Source organism: Mauremys reevesii, linkage group 8, assembly GCF_016161935.1.
Source record: "Mauremys reevesii isolate NIE-2019 linkage group 8, ASM1616193v1, whole genome shotgun sequence".
Taxonomy (NCBI): Eukaryota; Metazoa; Chordata; order Testudines; family Geoemydidae; genus Mauremys; species Mauremys reevesii.
The window spans coordinates 80,637,556-80,654,152 of record NC_052630.1 but is presented as its reverse complement, the minus strand read 5'-3'; the positions used below and the strand labels follow the sequence as shown (position 1 = coordinate 80,654,152).

At 44.1% G+C, this 16,597-nt stretch overlaps 1 protein-coding gene across 4 annotated transcripts; it reads right to left on the bottom strand.

Moving 5' to 3' along the window:
* Positions 1–9,661: 9,661 nt before the first annotated feature.
* Positions 9,662–14,433, bottom strand: C8H1orf52 (chromosome 8 C1orf52 homolog). 4 transcript variants are annotated; one of them, XR_005584012.1, is made up of 4 exons: positions 13,845–14,433; positions 13,097–13,167; positions 12,470–12,674; positions 9,662–10,401 (listed from the first exon to the last, which is right to left on the bottom strand). XR_005584012.1 is itself a non-coding variant. In XM_039486167.1 (4 exons), the coding sequence occupies exons 1-4, from the start codon at positions 14,121–14,123 to the stop codon at positions 10,325–10,327; spliced, it is 618 nt and encodes a 205-aa protein (XP_039342101.1). In that variant the 5' UTR covers positions 14,124–14,395; the 3' UTR covers positions 9,662–10,324. The 4 variants fall into 4 exon arrangements, 3 of the variants coding, with proteins under 3 accessions (XP_039342101.1, XP_039342102.1, XP_039342103.1); XM_039486167.1 differs by having other exon boundaries at positions 13,111–13,167; positions 13,845–14,395; XM_039486168.1 differs by having other exon boundaries at positions 13,117–13,167; positions 13,845–14,395.
* Positions 14,434–16,597: the final 2,164 nt, after the last annotated feature.

Genomic DNA, 16,597 nt, shown 5'->3' with positions numbered 1-16,597 from the left:
TCACTAGGATAATCATCCCAATTTGGGGGTAGTGGGGAAAAAAGTTGCACTAAAGCTACCATATCCCTCAGTACTTAGACTCTCCCTAGTTCTCACCGCCTCCCATGCCCTGAAAGCATCTCCCAAAGCAAGGAGAACACATTGGCAACTTACAAAGAGCCTGAGGACAACATCAAATGTGCTTAAAAGGGAGCCATTTCGAGCTGCCCTTCTCTTCAGCATGAAGGTGTGGCTTGCAGCGACTACAGTTCTCAGCATGCAATGCTCTTAGAACAACTAACTCACCAATTAGGGCAGGGGAGGGCAAACTATGGCCTGTGGGCTGTATCCGTCCCGTAAGGGCTTTCAGTCTGGCCCGCGGGATTGCCAGCACCATGATGCAGTGGGGCTAAGGCAGGCTCCCTGCCTGCCCTAGCCCCGCGCTGCTCCCAGAACCAGCCGGCACCAGGTCTCTGTGGCCCCTGGGGGAGAGGGGAGCAGAGGGCTCCGTGCGCTGCCCTCACCTACAGGCACTGCCCCCCGCAGCCTCCATTGTCTGGGAACAGGAAACCATGGCCAATGGGAGCTTGGGGAGTGGTACCTGCCGGTGAGGGCAGCATGCGGTGGAGCCGCCAGACCCACCCTCAGGAGCCACTGCTGGACATGCTGGCCACTTCTGGGAGCGGTGCGGGGCCATGGCAGGCAGGGAACCTGCCTCAGCCCCGCTGTGTGTAGGGATATTAAAGAAGGTTTATATTGAACATGGTTTATATGAAAAATGATTTATTGTTAGAAATAATTTATTGTTAATTAATACTTTATAAATTAAGGTTTATGTTAGAAGTAAATTTGTGATTCCCACCATTTAGCCTCTAACCTGCAAGCCACCAGCTGTGTCTGTGTAAAGCCTGCTCAAAGAGATACTTGGTATAAAACTTGCTAAACATTAATTAACTCTAAGTAAGTCAAAACAGTAGCTGTTATAGTGTATAGATAGAGACCCCCACCCTCTGTAAGTTTTCATCTCACTTTATCTTTGCTTGTTAAAAGACAGGGAGTCTCACATAAATTGGTAACGCCCCAAAAAGTAAAGAGACAGTGAAATAGATGTGATTAAGATAAAGAATGTATGTGACTGAATGGTTAGGGAGTCACCAGCCTGAAGAATTCAGTGTCGGCTGAAGAAGGTGTCAAGTGGGATCAACCAGATGACCCCGGGAGGGCAAACTGGAATCCACCCACCACACCTCAAAGGAAGGAAAAACAAAACACCTAATAACATGGAGCCAGTCATCTGCTGATTGATTTAGCAACAGCAGAATGAAGCAACTCTCATGAACTGACATAGGAATAAATTCCTATAAAACTGGACTCTAAAGACTGAGGACTTTGAGTCTATGGTTCTGATACCAACCTCCAGGAGCATCAGATGCATCTGACACAGACTCGGCTCCATCCTCATGACCAAGATACCTGGCCAGTAACTTGGCATGAGCAACATCTAGGCTGGTAACTATAACATCTATACAGAATCTGAATGAATGATTGTGTGAATGAATATGTGTGTGTGTGTGTATAAGGAATAAGTAGTAATAGAAATAAGTAGGAAAACATTGTCTTTTGTTTTGTTATGGTATTTACAATAAATGTGGCATCTTTGCCTTATCCCTCTTAATAAGATCCTGCTGGTTTTTATTATATTGGTATAACATGTGTGCCGCTGCCACCCGGGAGCTGCTCGAGGTAAATGGCGCCAGACTGGAGCCTGCACCCTGAACCCCTCCTGTACCCCACACCCCAACCCCCTGCCCTGAGCCCCCTCCTGCACTCCACACCCCCTCCTGCACCCAAACCCCCTGCCCCGAGCCCCCAACCCCTGCTCTGAGCCCCCTGTTGTACCCCTCCTGCACCCCAACCCCCTGTCCTGAGCCCCCTCCTGCACCCCAACCCCTTGCCCATACCCTGCACTCCTTCCTGCACCCCAACCCCCTGCCTCGGCCTTGCATTCATGGCCCTGCATACAATTTCCCCACCCAGAGGTGGCCCTCAGGCCAAAGAGTTTGCTCACCCCTGGGTTAGAGCATCAAATGGATGCCTGTAGCCTCTGGAATGTGCCTAACTACTAAAGAGGAGGCCAAGGCAGACTTACGTTGCTTTAGGAGCCACATTTCCCTCCAGACTTCAGTCACTCTTGCCCAAAAGGACACAATAATCACATGTCCTCTTTTAAGCCTGCTTCTTTCATGACAAACACAGACTGGTGAACTTACTTGTTTAAAAAATATATATATATATCCATGCTACACAGTCAAGAAAGGTAAGCAATTTTTCAAGAAGCCCTCAGTTTGGCAGCATTTTAAAACTGATCAACAGGTACCCAGACAGCAAGCTTCCCAACAACAATTGTTCTGGTGTATACAATTCAGGTATCTGTGTGATAAAGATAAAGATAGCACTAATGGAAAAGTTCTAGAGAAATTAACAGAGAATGAGATTCCTGCTGTAGAATAAAATCTCCTTCTCCATTTCATTCTATAGGTTTTTAGAGTAACTTCTATGGAATATTATTGAATTAATTCCTGCTCATTCTTGTAGGACTTTCCCCTAAGGAAGTAGTGGGGGGCGGGGAGGCAAAGTAAATGACCAGAAATATTCCCAACCCTAAATCCAACTGCTTTATTTAAGATGCTCGAGATAATTTTATGAATCATAAGTAACACTTTCAAGTACAGAGCAACCATTGAAGAAAGTACTGCAATATCCTCCATGGCATGGTACTAAAACCTCCATGGCAAACAACATAGGCCTATTCTCAGCACATCTGGTAAGGAGTTTTGGCTGCTCCAGGGCATACTCAGCTTATGGTAACCTTTGCCCTTTAAGTAACACTACACTTACTATTTTCTTTCTCATCCGTTTCACTACACTGAACCAGCCTGTGCAAAATTAAATCCTATTTAGCTGTTGAGGGTAAAAGCCTAAACACATAACAGAGTTCAGCCCTAGAGCATGGCACTGCCATCTCTTCTCATTGTACTATTGCAGGCACTTTGTGTTCTGAGGAGCAGAGTTCATCTTCAGTGCCTCGGAAGAGAACACAGACAAAGTGCTGAGGAGAAAAGGGTTAGAGTTTCATAGGCCTAGTGTCAGCTCTAATTGAACTGTGGCACCTAACTGCATTAAATCCTGTTCTAAAACATCCCCAGTGCAGCAGCAGCACAATGCCCAAAATACCTTGCATTTGCAAGCTGCATTCTAAGGAAGTTTGGGTGCAGGGAATTATACATTGTATTACACAAATGCACTCAGAAAAAAGGCAGCAGTCTGGCTTCTCTGCCAGACTGACCTCAGGGAGGTGCTGGAAATTTTTCTGAGGCTCCCATAACGCAACCTGAGCACCTAGGGCCTCATTCAGGCAATTGTAAGTATAAGTGGCTTCAATTCTATTTATTTGTTTACAGTAATACAATATGTGTTCCAATCTCACATGGAAGTCAGTGGAGTTGCATATACCCACATCAGGTCTCGATTGGACCCCTAGAGTTAATTTAGTCAGACGTGGTTTCCAAACAATTAATAAGAAAGAAGTTTATTCTTGTTCATTCGCCATCTTTATCTACATGTTTCTGCTGATCTGTACCCATGTATTACTGCCATAGCTGCGCAGAGGGCTGGCAGTGTGTGTTTCACTGTTTCATCCAACTAGAGCATTGTTTTAGTTTTTCTTAATAAAGAGGAGGCCAGGGATCCCCTCTGAGGGATAAGACAGGGATTAGATAAATGGAAATGTTCAAGGCAAATTATGCACTTGAGTTGACATTCCCCAATGGCTTACATGGCAGAAATAAGATTTAGTGTGTTCTTGCCAAATCTAGACCAATTTTCACTGCAGGATAATAAACAATTAATTTTGGGCTTTTCCCCCCTCAAACTGGAAGCTTTGAAAGTCACTCTGTAAAATATCATAAAAGGCCCAACTTGTAAAGGTATTTAGGTGCAGATTTTCAAAAGTGCCCAGGAACTAGGCATCTAGATGCTTTCGAAAATGCCACTAGGAGTCTATCTGCATCTCCCTGGCCCAAACTGCACCAATTCAATCAAGGGGACTATGATTTGATAGACTTTTGTAACTTTAGTGACTTGGTCTCCTTTCTCCAGAAAGCCATAATCAAAGCCATATTTGTGAAGCACAAATTGGAATACTGATGTCACAAATGGGATAGTGCAGACATCTAAGGTTCCTCCTCTACTTTGTGTGTTGTATCAAAAATAGGGAGTTGAATCACTTGTGTGTGTTTGTACCACAAAACTGAATGGCTGACCTACCCCAGAATACTAAATATTTTTCTTAGATAGCTGTGTATGACTTTTAACATTATAGCTCATTTGTTGAGAATAAAACCTGTTTGGTTATAAACTTGTTAGCCTCATTAATCTGTGGTTAGATCCTTCTAAATATTCATTGATTTTGTGGAGATTGTAGTCTGGAAGGAATTAAAAACAAATTGAAATTTAAAAAAATTACAGTAGTTTTAAAGAGCTCATCAGTCAGACAAAAGCTATAGCACAGAATACTTAACAGAATCAGAAGTTGTGGGCCACAATCTAGGAAACATCCGAGACAGCCATGTACCTTTGCCCAAGACACACTGTTGAAATGGAAGGGTATTTGATTCATGAAAAATGAGTGTCTGTATAACAGCCATTTTTCTAGCATACTTAATTTAGACACCCTCTAGTGGAATCTCCTTGGAAAAAAGTTAGCAAGTCTAGCACTTTAGAGCTACCATCCCTTTAACTAGAGCATGAACTGATTCAGATTCATTATACCGTTCCATTTCTTCATCATCCTAATTATGTAGTGATATGGATTCAGTGTCTTGCCTCATTTAAATTCTCTAAAAAAGTAAATGTTGTAAGACCAATACAGTATTTCATTCCTGCTTAAAAGCACACAGGAATCTGAGTTATTTACAACACCTATTGTTCTCTGTGCATCCAGACTGCCAAGAGAACATCTGTCATCTGAGTGCCAGCAGTACCTTTACAAAACAGCTCAATCTTCCTAATAATCCATCAACACTTTTATACACCTCATCCTTAGCAATCACCAAAGGTAGAAGCGACTTAAATCAGTAGAACCTCTTCCGACTTTCTAAGAATTAGCACTGAAAATATATCTTTAAAGATCACAGTTAATCAATCCCCAATAGTTATTTGTACATTTGTCCTAACTGACTGATAGTTTGAGTACAGCAGATTATTCCAGTCCTATGATTATTATTCTCCCAGAACAGAAACTTTAAGAAAGACACAGGGTGTTAATAAAGACCTAAAGAGGAGTTGTTACTACTTAGTAGCAATTTAATATGGAAGCTTTTGGCCAACAGAGCCTACATTGACCACCCCCACCCTACACTCCTTTCTGTTTGTAAAGGCTGGCTTGTGGAGCAACTCCTCCCCATCCCATTCAAAAACAGTGCAACAATAAGTGTAAAACTTGCTCATGGATCAAGGCTGTTTCTCATTCATGCATGGAGACTTTAGTCTGATCCATCCAAACCACAGAATTATCGTACGGAATTCACATAGCTAGTCTGCCACTACTGTAAATACTATAGTTTAATGAGCTAATGGAAGACATGGGCTAAGGAGAGAGAATGGGAAATCTTTATTAAAAAACAGACTTTTCAAGAAAGCTCCCACTCTGAGGATGTGGGTGTGTGTGTGAGGAATCACAATGGTAAAACAATAGCTTCAGGCTCTTTATATTAAAGTGCTTTGAAATCTACTGATTAAAGGTAGTAAATAAGAGTCAGATATTTATTATTAATTATTATTTTATTAAGCATTCCTTTTAAGATTAGCAACACAGAAGATACAAAATGATGCGGAAACTAAATTGTTAAAAGTGTCTGAACCCAGCTACCATACATAGGATATTGTACCATGCTAGCCACAGACTTCACATAACCAACGTTTATGCCTTGATCAAACAAGCCCCTTTTGAGCAAAACAACCACTGCACCAGATTCTTGATGTCCAACTATCAAACTGGCTTTTCCAGAGATCATAGCACAAGTATGTCAGAAGTTTAAACTGAGAGCTCAAAAAACTTTTCAGCTTGTTTCTAAATTACCCAAGTAACAACTCTATAAGGAGTTTCAAGATCCTACAAAGCATTTCTTTTCCCAGCCCCAAAAGAGCAACTAATCCCTCATATCATCTAGCCAAGTTCCTCAATGCACCTTCTTCTATTGTGTCCTTGGGAAATTACTTAATTTAACAAAGCTGGACCCAGGCCTACTTCCCTCATGGACAGATTCTCTGATTATCTTTTTGCTAAGGGCCTACAGTTATGATATTTACTCAGATAGAGAATAGTAACCCTCTCCTGATAACTGCTGGATAACCCAACACAATGCCCCATATATCTCTGTATTAATTAAATTACTCCATGCCTGTTTCATAACTCATCTAAAGGCAGCTAGCTAGACTAGGAGCTGACATTGGAAGGTACAGTTTTACAAAGGAGATAAGCTCAGACATCTAATTAAAGTTAGCCTGAAACACAGATGCCAGTTTAGCACTCCTAGTGACTGAGAAAACTGGCTATGAGAAATATCCAGGACCCTTGTAACTGAAGATAGTCTTAGGGTGACAGAACACAGAGGGGCTTCTTTCGTAGACAACTCCTTACATCACAATCTTCCCCATCCCTGTATAAGGACTTTATTCACAGGATTCTTGCCTATTTCACAGCTCTCCCTGCCAAAATCCCATTGTAGGATCTCTTGAGGAATAGAGTATTTATTCATGCTCACCTGAACATTTCCTTTCTTCAGACAAGACAGTACAGCCTCCCCGTGTTATTTTTATGGGGAAGGTTATGGATATCAAGATATCTGAAGTAATCAAAAAGAAAATTGGTTCATGTGCTCTATGGCTCTTTAACAGCTGGAACATATTTCTGAGATAGTGACTGACAGATGTGGCTTTACCTTCAAACTGCAAGGAGGCTAAAGTGCCAGTGTAGGTTCAGGGGACCTGGCAATGCATAATAATTTTAATACCTAACTCGTATATAGTACCTTTTATCACTGGATCTCAACTGTTTTTGCAAAGGAGGTCAGTATCATTCATGTCCATTATCCTATATCACAGATGGAGAAACTGAAGTAGAAAGAGGTGAAGTGACTTGCCCAAGATCACCCAGCAGGTCAGTGGTATGGTATAATGGGTAGAGCATTCAGCTGGCACTTGAGATCTGGGTTGTAGTCTCAGCTCTGCGACTGGTTGCTGCGTAAGCTTGGGCATGTTACTTAACCAGTCCGTGCCTCAGTTTTCCCATCTGTAAAACAGGAATAATGATATTGACCTTCATTGTACAGCACTTTCAGATCTATTGATGAAATGTGCTATATAAGACCTAGACATTATTATTATAAATCAAAAGATGAAAAGTGATACATGTTAAATATTTGTTTTACCCCTTCTGACTTGAGTCCTTAGCCAATATTGGGGAGGAGGGCAGGTTATTTCCCTTAGGAAGAGAAACTGATAATAGAGCCAGATATTTCTTTGCTACCATCTTGTTTATTTACAAATATACAAAGTCCTATTTCTCTGAAAATGGTAGGAATCAAACAAGAGGCAATTTATCTGCTCACAGTTCCAAGCCTCTTTCCAGCCAGCCACCTTCCCCAAAAGTTCTCTCTCTTAGCTTTCTCTCAGGCCTATGTTACCAGTCCTTCTCTTGCTGGTTGCTTCTGCCCACAGGACCCCCCCGCCCCCACACCAATCAATACTCAGCCTCCATCATTTTCATTCAGCCCCCAGCAACACACACCTGTTCACAGAGCTCAGTTTCTGACTGGCTGCAACCTTGCATGTGGTCTGTGTTTTGAGTAGTGCTTCTGTTGTTTCAGCTACTTTACTCTAAAGTTGCAGCCTATATTTATCCAGAATGAAGGACAGCTATAGTGCGCACCAGCTTCAACAAGGTTTCACCCAACCTCCAACATAGCAATATTATTAATTAATCCCCGTTCCAGGTTAGACATGATTTCTGCCACTAACAGCCAAACAGGTTGGAAGCTGTTAGTTTCAATAAGGCTGGATATTAACCATATCATTATACTCTCCGAGTTCCAAGGCCACTAGTAAGGACCATCTTCACATGCTGATCCTTGCCCGAGTTGCTACTAGGGTAATGAAGCAAATAATATGAAGACAAAAGCCTCTTTGTCATGCCACCACTGCAGACATGCATCTACTGCCAAGGTCCCTGGCTTTAAACTACAGCTATGGAATTGTTTCAGCTATTTCAGGCAGCAGACAAAGAGATCTTTACAGGATCCAAACATTAGTCAATCCCTTGGACAACTGTGAGGTTTGAACAGATTGAATCTCTCTAGTATCAAAAATCAGCTATCTTGGCTAACCTCAGGATATTCTCTGCATTTACTGGGATCGGGTAATTAAGGCAGAATTTCCAAAACCTCCTTAGTTAGATCAACTAGCACCCAGGAGAGGGGGTCCTGCACCTTGCTAACTAGACCACAGGGAGCAGAATAGCACAGCCACGAAACTGACCTATTAGATTTCATGGCCGAAGAGACTCTCAATATCACTCTTCCAATCCAGCTCTCTCTATACTTGTAACCAAAACTGAAGTTCGTCCTTGACCTGGATTTAAGGATTCTTCATAATAACACATCCTTTGAAGAATACACCCCCAACTCCAGTGATCCTGAGGATGAAGAGAGAAGGTTGGGTCTAGCCTGATCATTCACAGACACCAGCTTCAAGTTTAACACGTTAAATTTTTTTCCCACCTTTGTAAATGGTGCTTAATAGGCTCAAAAATATAATGCTTAATGAGACCACCTAATCTCATGACCAAACAGTACCCAGAGTCAGGCTAGATCAGTAGTTGCATAAGTGATCTGTGGCTACCTGTGTGTTGTTGACAGAGGTACTGTGTCAGTTACAGCCATGGCAGTCTTCGCTAAGGTGTAAGAGCATTGTGCTGGAGGAGATGCCCTCTTTTTGAATTAAACATAAAGCTGAATTTCTTCCCCTGTGTGATTCTTAAAACGGGTGGCAATTTCACCCTATGGGAGGCTGGTCACAATTAGGTATTTACATTCTAATTTCAAATGGCTGCAGCATTCCACAGTTCCTAAACTGTCATAGTGTGTAACTATGCCCTGTGAAATCACAGTCCCACTCCTACCGTTGAACCTGAATCATTTCTGATTGCAATGCTCCTAGGCACCATTTATTCTAAGATATGTGTAAAGCCCTCTGAAAAGATGTGAATCAGGAGGGCATGTTGCTTGACTAGATTCTGCAATGCGAGCAATGAACAGACCCAGAGTGCTTGCTTGCTGTAGAACTCCTGTGTTTCTGCTTGTGTATAAAAGTCACCTGAGCTTCATATTGCTATTTTGTACTGAAGGAGATTCATTTGACAATCATTGTATGTTGAAGTTGAGCCACGACAACTTCTGTTTTTAGCATGCATGTCAGTTTTGTTCTCCACTTTGAGAATACAGAATACATAAATTGACCCCATTCTGCAATATTGACAATTTTCCTCACATCATTTAACCTCATAAGCCACTGCTGCAGGCAACACCATGGTGGTATCCAGCATAGATTTCAAAGCAAACTCCACTTTTCAAGTACATTTTTGAAGGGCAGTGTCCTAAATGAAGCCGTAACTCTCAATTTATTACACATCAAACCTTGAAGAATCTATCAAGTGTGTCTAACATACTGCTAAAACACACACAGTATAGAATTTGTCCATTACATTACATATTAAACAGCTAAGCTATATACATTTTCACATGAAGTTTTAATTTCAGATGACCTACGTATTTACACTCTTTACATACATTTCAAAACTATTGATTAAACATGTACCACAGTACATTACTTAAAACAACATTTTAAAAAATATCTTCCTTTATAAAAGGTTTTAGCATGATGGCAGGTCAGCTGAGAAAAGCTCACATCACAAGTCTGTGGATAAAGAGAATACCACAAAGCCTTATAACCTGTAGGAGCACAAATATTCATCAAATACTTTAAAAGATTGTGTTTTAAATAAATTGATTACATGGACTTAATTTTTGTTCAGTGGATACAAGTTTTATCACAATACTGATCCATGAACTCTTGTGCTTTCCAAGTGGCAAATATTCTATGGAAATAAAAAAATATCTAAACAACATATGATATAAGTTAGGTGAAAATGTATTTGTTTCCCATTTCAGCAGAGGAATCAAAGTTCACTAGGTCTCCATAGGGGGCCAAATGCAGTTCGTCCTGCTTATTACTTCTTCCTCTTAGTCTCTTCTCCAGTGTCTAGTTTGCGTTTCTTAGCAGAAGCTGGTTCATCTTTTTCATCATCTTTAAATAAAAGATGGTGTCAATTAACGCAAGTACAATATATGAACTCAAGCTGGCAAGTTAGATACGTGTTGTCACATTTTTCCCACTTCTGAAGATCCGCTGGAACCACACACACTAGGACTAGTGGATAACTTCCCCACTCTTGGAATGGACCAAAGTGTTAGTAGGAAAGATTTATTATTTTTATTATGGTAGTGACCAGGGGCCAATCATGCTAGGCATTGTACAAACAGCAGGAGATAGTCCCTGCCCCAAAGATCTAACAATTTAAATAGACAAGACAGACCAAGGATAGGAAGAGAGAGATATTACATATAAGGAAAGAGTGATGGTCTGCAGATTTCATGTTTGTTGTACAATGTCTTTTTAATCTTTGGGTGGGATTTTGTTAGTAGGGAAGACAAAGGAAGGAGGACAGGACAATGGTGAAGAGGGAAGGAAGAAGGGAAGCATGCAGGGCAGGCGAAATGAAAAGTGGGAGGAAAAGGGAGCAAGAGCGAACAGTCAATATTCAGTGTGAAACTGTAGAAAGCAGTTGGATGCCATCCTCAGATGCTCCCTTTGTCAATCAAGTTCTCAATGAGCAAGCCTAAGTACTTCACAGATATCCAAGACAATATTGGATGTTTCAAAAGAAACATTTTCTACTTTTAGCTCTATTCTTTACAGCTTGTCTTGAGTTATTCTCACACACAAACACATTTAATATGTAGTTGACAAAAAGAACATTCAATGACATATACGGACAATTCTTCCAACCTACGGTATCAAGATGTTTAGGTGCGTGTATTATAGATGCTCTTCTAAAAAACATCTTTCATTTACAGCTCCTTTTATCCTGAAGTACTTTACAAACATCATAAATACAAATAACCTGGCCTACCACTGAAATATAGCTACTTCTGGGGTGAAACACAGCAGTAGTTCTCATAACTAAATTTTCTTTTAGTTTTGAATGTAAAACCTGTCTGAAATTGTTAAGATTTTTTAAAAAAACTACAGACTGAACATTAAAAATATTCTGCAGACCCTGCCATCACTTGTTCATCGGAGATAGGCGCTGGATTAACTGTGCTGATGCTATGTGGAGAGGAGTGGAGCAGAGCATCACAGTGCCAGCCTCAATTCATGCCAGGAAAGACGTGACACACACTGAGACAATACTATGGCTCTAACCTTGCTGCTGAACCACAGACAACATGTGAAGAGACGAAGAAAATAAGGCAGACGGATAGTATTACTCTGGCTTAGAGTGGTACAAGAGGAGGAGGAACAGCAGGCCACCAATGGTCTTGCCTCAAAGATCTCTACAGCAGAGCCTGGTGATGTGCACCACCTTATTTGTATTTTGTATTAACATCTTTCCCTCCAGCACATGTAGCAGCATTCAGCAAATCCACTTTTTATTCACATTCATGTTAAGCGGAAATTTTATAACAGGATTTTATACGTAATCATTCTTGAGCCACTAGTACAGTACTAACTTACCATATATTAGATATTGCCTATTATGGAGGAGGGGAAAGGAGGAAACCCAGGAAGACCAAACTAAAAGCAGATCACATAATACAGACCCTTCTAGGATTGCCAGGAGTCCAGTTTTCAACCAGAACACCTGGTCAAAAAAGGGACCCTGGAGGCTCCGGTCAGCACTGCTGGCCTGGCAGCTAAAAGTCCAGTTGTTCATAGTAGCTGGCTTGTCCCTCTGGCTCCTAGGCACAGGGACAGACAGGGGACTTCATGCGCTTCCCCTAGCCTGCCCTGCACCTAGGAGCCAGAGGGACATGTCACTGCTTCTGGGAGCTGCCTGAGGTAAGGGCTGCCTGGAGCCCACACCCCAAATTCCCTCCTGCACCCCAACCCCTGCCCCAGTCCTGAGCCCCCTCTGGCACTCTAACCCCCTGCTGCAGCGTGGTGAAAATGAGCCAGTGAGTGAGGCTGGGGGAGAGCAAGCAACAGAGGGAGTGGGGATGGAGTGAACCAGGGGCAGGGCAAGGGTGTTTGGTTTTCTGCAATCAGAAAGTTGGCAACCCTAGACTCTTCATCAGATTAGATAATTACCCACCTGATTCTGAAGGCTCTTGCTCCTCTTCTGGTAAAAAGTTAACTTTGTTTGTTTGCTGTGGAGCATCATCACCATTGTCCTCATATATGTTGGACCATTTTATTGCCATATCAAGCTCAGGAGGTGGTGGCTTCTTTTCCTTAATACTGTAAATCTCAGGTGGTGGTACTGCATTACTCTTCCACACTTTGAATTCCTTAGGAGGCTGTTGAAGAGAACACAACCGTTTACAACAATGCACTGTGACAAAGCAAAGTGGACCAGAAAGTGAGAGCACAAAGGAGATCTGATCTCTAGATTACCAAAAATAGATACCAGAGGGGCCCTGGCATAGGGTGACCAGATATCCCAATTTTATAGGGACAGTCCCGATTTTGGGGTCTTTTTCTTATATAGGCTCCTATTACCCCCATCCCAATTTTTCACACTTGCTGTCTGGTCACCCTACCCTGGCAAGGTTAAACAAGAAAGAGCCTTTCCCCTAAAACAACAAAGTGGGAAAACCAGAAAACTAAACCCCATGCACCCCGCCCAAAGAAAATGGCAAAGATTCAATAAACTCTGTGAGGAGAAGTCTGATTTAGAGACCTGTGCGGGACTATTTTTTAATCCCGCTCCTGCCCCTACCCCACAATACTGACTCCTACTGTTAACCAGTCCAGCTGCAGGGCTCTGCCTTCATGTTCCTCCCAGTGCACCTGTTGGGAAGAAGGTCTGGCAATCTCACCAGGGCCCTGGTTGAGGGTCTTGCTCAAGAACAGCGATTTCTCAGCCTGCATGCAGCCCAATTAGCAGGCAGCTGGGTGCTAAAAAAATTCAAAATGTGTTGCTCTGGTCTAAAGGGCCGTGAGGCTGATCCAGGGGGAGACAGTGTCTGGCAACCTACTGGCCGCCAGCAGGGGACTGGTGAGTGCCGCCGGGGGGCAGGGTGCGAGACAGTGGGTCTCTAGCCAGGGTTGTGGGGAGGGGAGGCATCCCCAGGTTTTAGGCTACCCTCCCTTCCGTGGCGGGGTCTCTGGGCAGGGGGCGCTGGGCATAGAGGAAAGTGGAGATTTACTGGGGGGGCGGGGGGGGGGCGCTGTGGTTCTCAACCTGCGGCCCACAACGATAAACAAGGTGAGAACCACGGCTGAAGAGGGTCACAGTGTCTTTGGCTAGCGGGAGCCCCCAATGGCCCCTTGGCTCCTAGGGGGCGGGAGAGGCTCCGCTCGCCGTTCGCAGGAGTTTGGGGCTCTCCCCGGGGCCGTTCCGGGGCACCGCGCCCGGCAGCACAGGCCCGGGAGGGCCGCGCGCCGGGCTTTACCCGAGAGCCCTCCTCGTATCGCGCCGACCCGAGCCCCCTCGCGGGCGGGGCCGTCCCCGCCCCGGGCCTCACCTCCTCGGGCGCCCGCACGACCCGGCGCTCCCAGTCGATCTGCTTGTTGAGCGGGTTGTAGAGAAAGGACGGCGGCCGGGACACGTTCCGGAACAGCTCGTCGGGCCCGGGCAGCCGCGGCTTCCGGCCCGGGCTACCCCCGGCCGCCTCCCCAGCAGCCCCGGCCGCCTCTCCCCCGGCGGCGCGCGGCTCGTCGCTCTCCGAGTCCGAGCTGGAGCTGCTGCTGTCGCCGCCGTAGGCCGCGAAGTAGCCGAGCGGATCCTTCCCCTCCGCCGCCATGGCGGGGCTGGGGCTGGCGCGGGGACACCCAGCGGCCGCGGAAACCCGGCCTGGAGCCAAAGGTTCCGGCAGCGAGCGAGGCCGGGGCGGGGGCGGGGCCAGGCTCCCTCACGTGGTCGCCCGCCGGGCAGCCAGCAGCGCCGCCCTTGCCCGGGGAGCTGTCCCGCAGTCCCCTGAGCAGCGGCTCCCTCGCACACAGGGTCCCACTGCCCGCGCGGAGGCGGGCACCCCGGACGTGCTCTCCCCGGGCCCGGAACAGGCACTGAAGAGGCCAGAGATGGGCGGCCCGAGTGAGTGGAGCGGCGGGGAGAGCTCAGGCCGAGGAAGGACTGTGACTGTTTAGAGATCAGATGGGGATAGGCTGACCGGATGTCCCGATTTTTGGTTTCTTATCTAGGATCCTATTACCCTCCACCCCCGTCCTGATTTTTTCACACTTGCTGTCTGGTCACCCTAGATGGGGGATCTGAGCACGCCACACAAGATGTTGCTGGTAGGGTACCGGGGGCCCTGCCCCATCGCTTTCCTCCTCATCATAGTAGCAAAACAGGGCAGAGGACATTCAAATAAACCGTTAGAAAAGAGATTTAAAATTGATCTACTAAGAGTAGGGGCAGCCTGGATTGACTGCTTTGAAAAAATCACAACCCTCCCATCCTTCAGCATGTACAATAGGCCAATCACCAACTGATAAAGGCTAGTATAGGGCTTCTTAAACTTCATTGCACCCTGAGCCTCCATCTGACAACAAAAATTACTAGATGACCCCAGGAGGGGAGACAGAAACCTTGGGGGAGGGAGGGGCACAAAGCTGAAGTCCCATGCTGCTCAGGGGTGGGGTGGGAGGGCTGTAACCTGAGCCCCACCACTGAGGGCTGAAGAACTTGGGCTTCAGCCCTAGGACCCAATAAGTCTAAACCAGCCCTGGCGACCCCATTAAAATGGGATTGCGACCCACTTTGGGGTCCCAACCCCCAGTTTGGGAACCACTAGGTGACTGCTTTAGATAGGTTATTCCATAACAGTCAATAGTACAAAAAGCTCAAACCCTTTATTTTCATGTGGATTCCAATAAGCTTATTTTATTTTTAGTGTACTTTGATTAGCCTCAGGCAAATATCTTACACAAATTTGGAGTTGGAGTACTCCTATATTTGATGGAAAAACTAAGAACCACTCTATTTTGTTTGCCTCAGCTGAGATCTTGTTTATATTCACTAGTAGGCTACATTGTACAACAGCAAACTTAGAGTTTGCATTTTACAATTATTTGATCCTACATAGGTACACAAATGGAGGTAATACTGAAAAATATATTTTTTATATATTAAAAAAATACAGACCTTATCTAGAGAAGAATAAAAAGGGTGTTAACTAACAGTCTAATGCCTTTGAAAAGTCCAGTATAGACTTTACGTTTAAAACATGCTAAACCGGTCACCTATGTAGGAACTTAAGCTTTAACCCAACCACTTAGCCTGTGTTAAAATATACAGCGCTTTCTCTACACTGAACTTTTAAAAAATGTTCTATAAAAGCAGCAAAGAGTCTAGTGGCACCCACAAGACTCTTTGCTGCTTTTACAGATCCAGACTAACACGGCTACCCCTCTGCTACTTGAAAAACGTTCAATACCTGGTTTAAAAAGTCATGTAGATAAGGCCAGTGCCTCCTTTTTTTTAATTCTACCTAGCTAACAATTTAAAAACACCCTTAACACCTAGCTTAACAATTACTATCACATTAGTTGAGGGGGATTAAACACCTAGGTTATGTAACCAGCTAACTCCACTGTAGAGATAGTAAAACTGTCTACCCTATTATTAAGGGGTATATCAAAATCATGTTAGGTAATTGTTTTAAAAATAACACATTCCCTAGTTCAGACCCACAAACTTGGGTCAGAAGCTCTCCAGCCTGTTACCTTTTCCAGTCATGCTCTCTCAATCATTTTAAAGATGTGTTCTTCCCCAGGTGAGTATAATTCTACCTTAGCCAACTAGTGTTCAAAGGGTCTGGCTCAACACAGCACCTTCTATAGATCAGTCAGGAAAGTTGAAGCAGAATGAAGCCTGATTTAAATCCTTGTACCCACCCACCCCATCCCTCCCCTTCTCCTCAAACACAGCAGATGAGGGAAGATAGTTCTATCTTTCTGCCAATGAACATATCAGTGTTCATTTTTTTAAATTTTTTTTAAGATCATGCTATTGGAGGTTAGGTTAGAAATTACACATTGGAGTCTTTCCAACCTAGGAAGAGTTCCATGGAATGCTCAAGCCTCAAGTGAGGATGGGCACTCACAAGAATCAGGAGTTGTGACTTAGGGGAGTACTCTTCAACAAGCACACCTTTTCCTCAATAGTGCTCCAGAATTCAATGCCATGGAATTGTTGTAGATTAGCATACTGCAGTAATCTATAGCCGGTTTGAGCAGCTCAGACCACAGATGTTTTGTTTTAAGGTAACAGAAG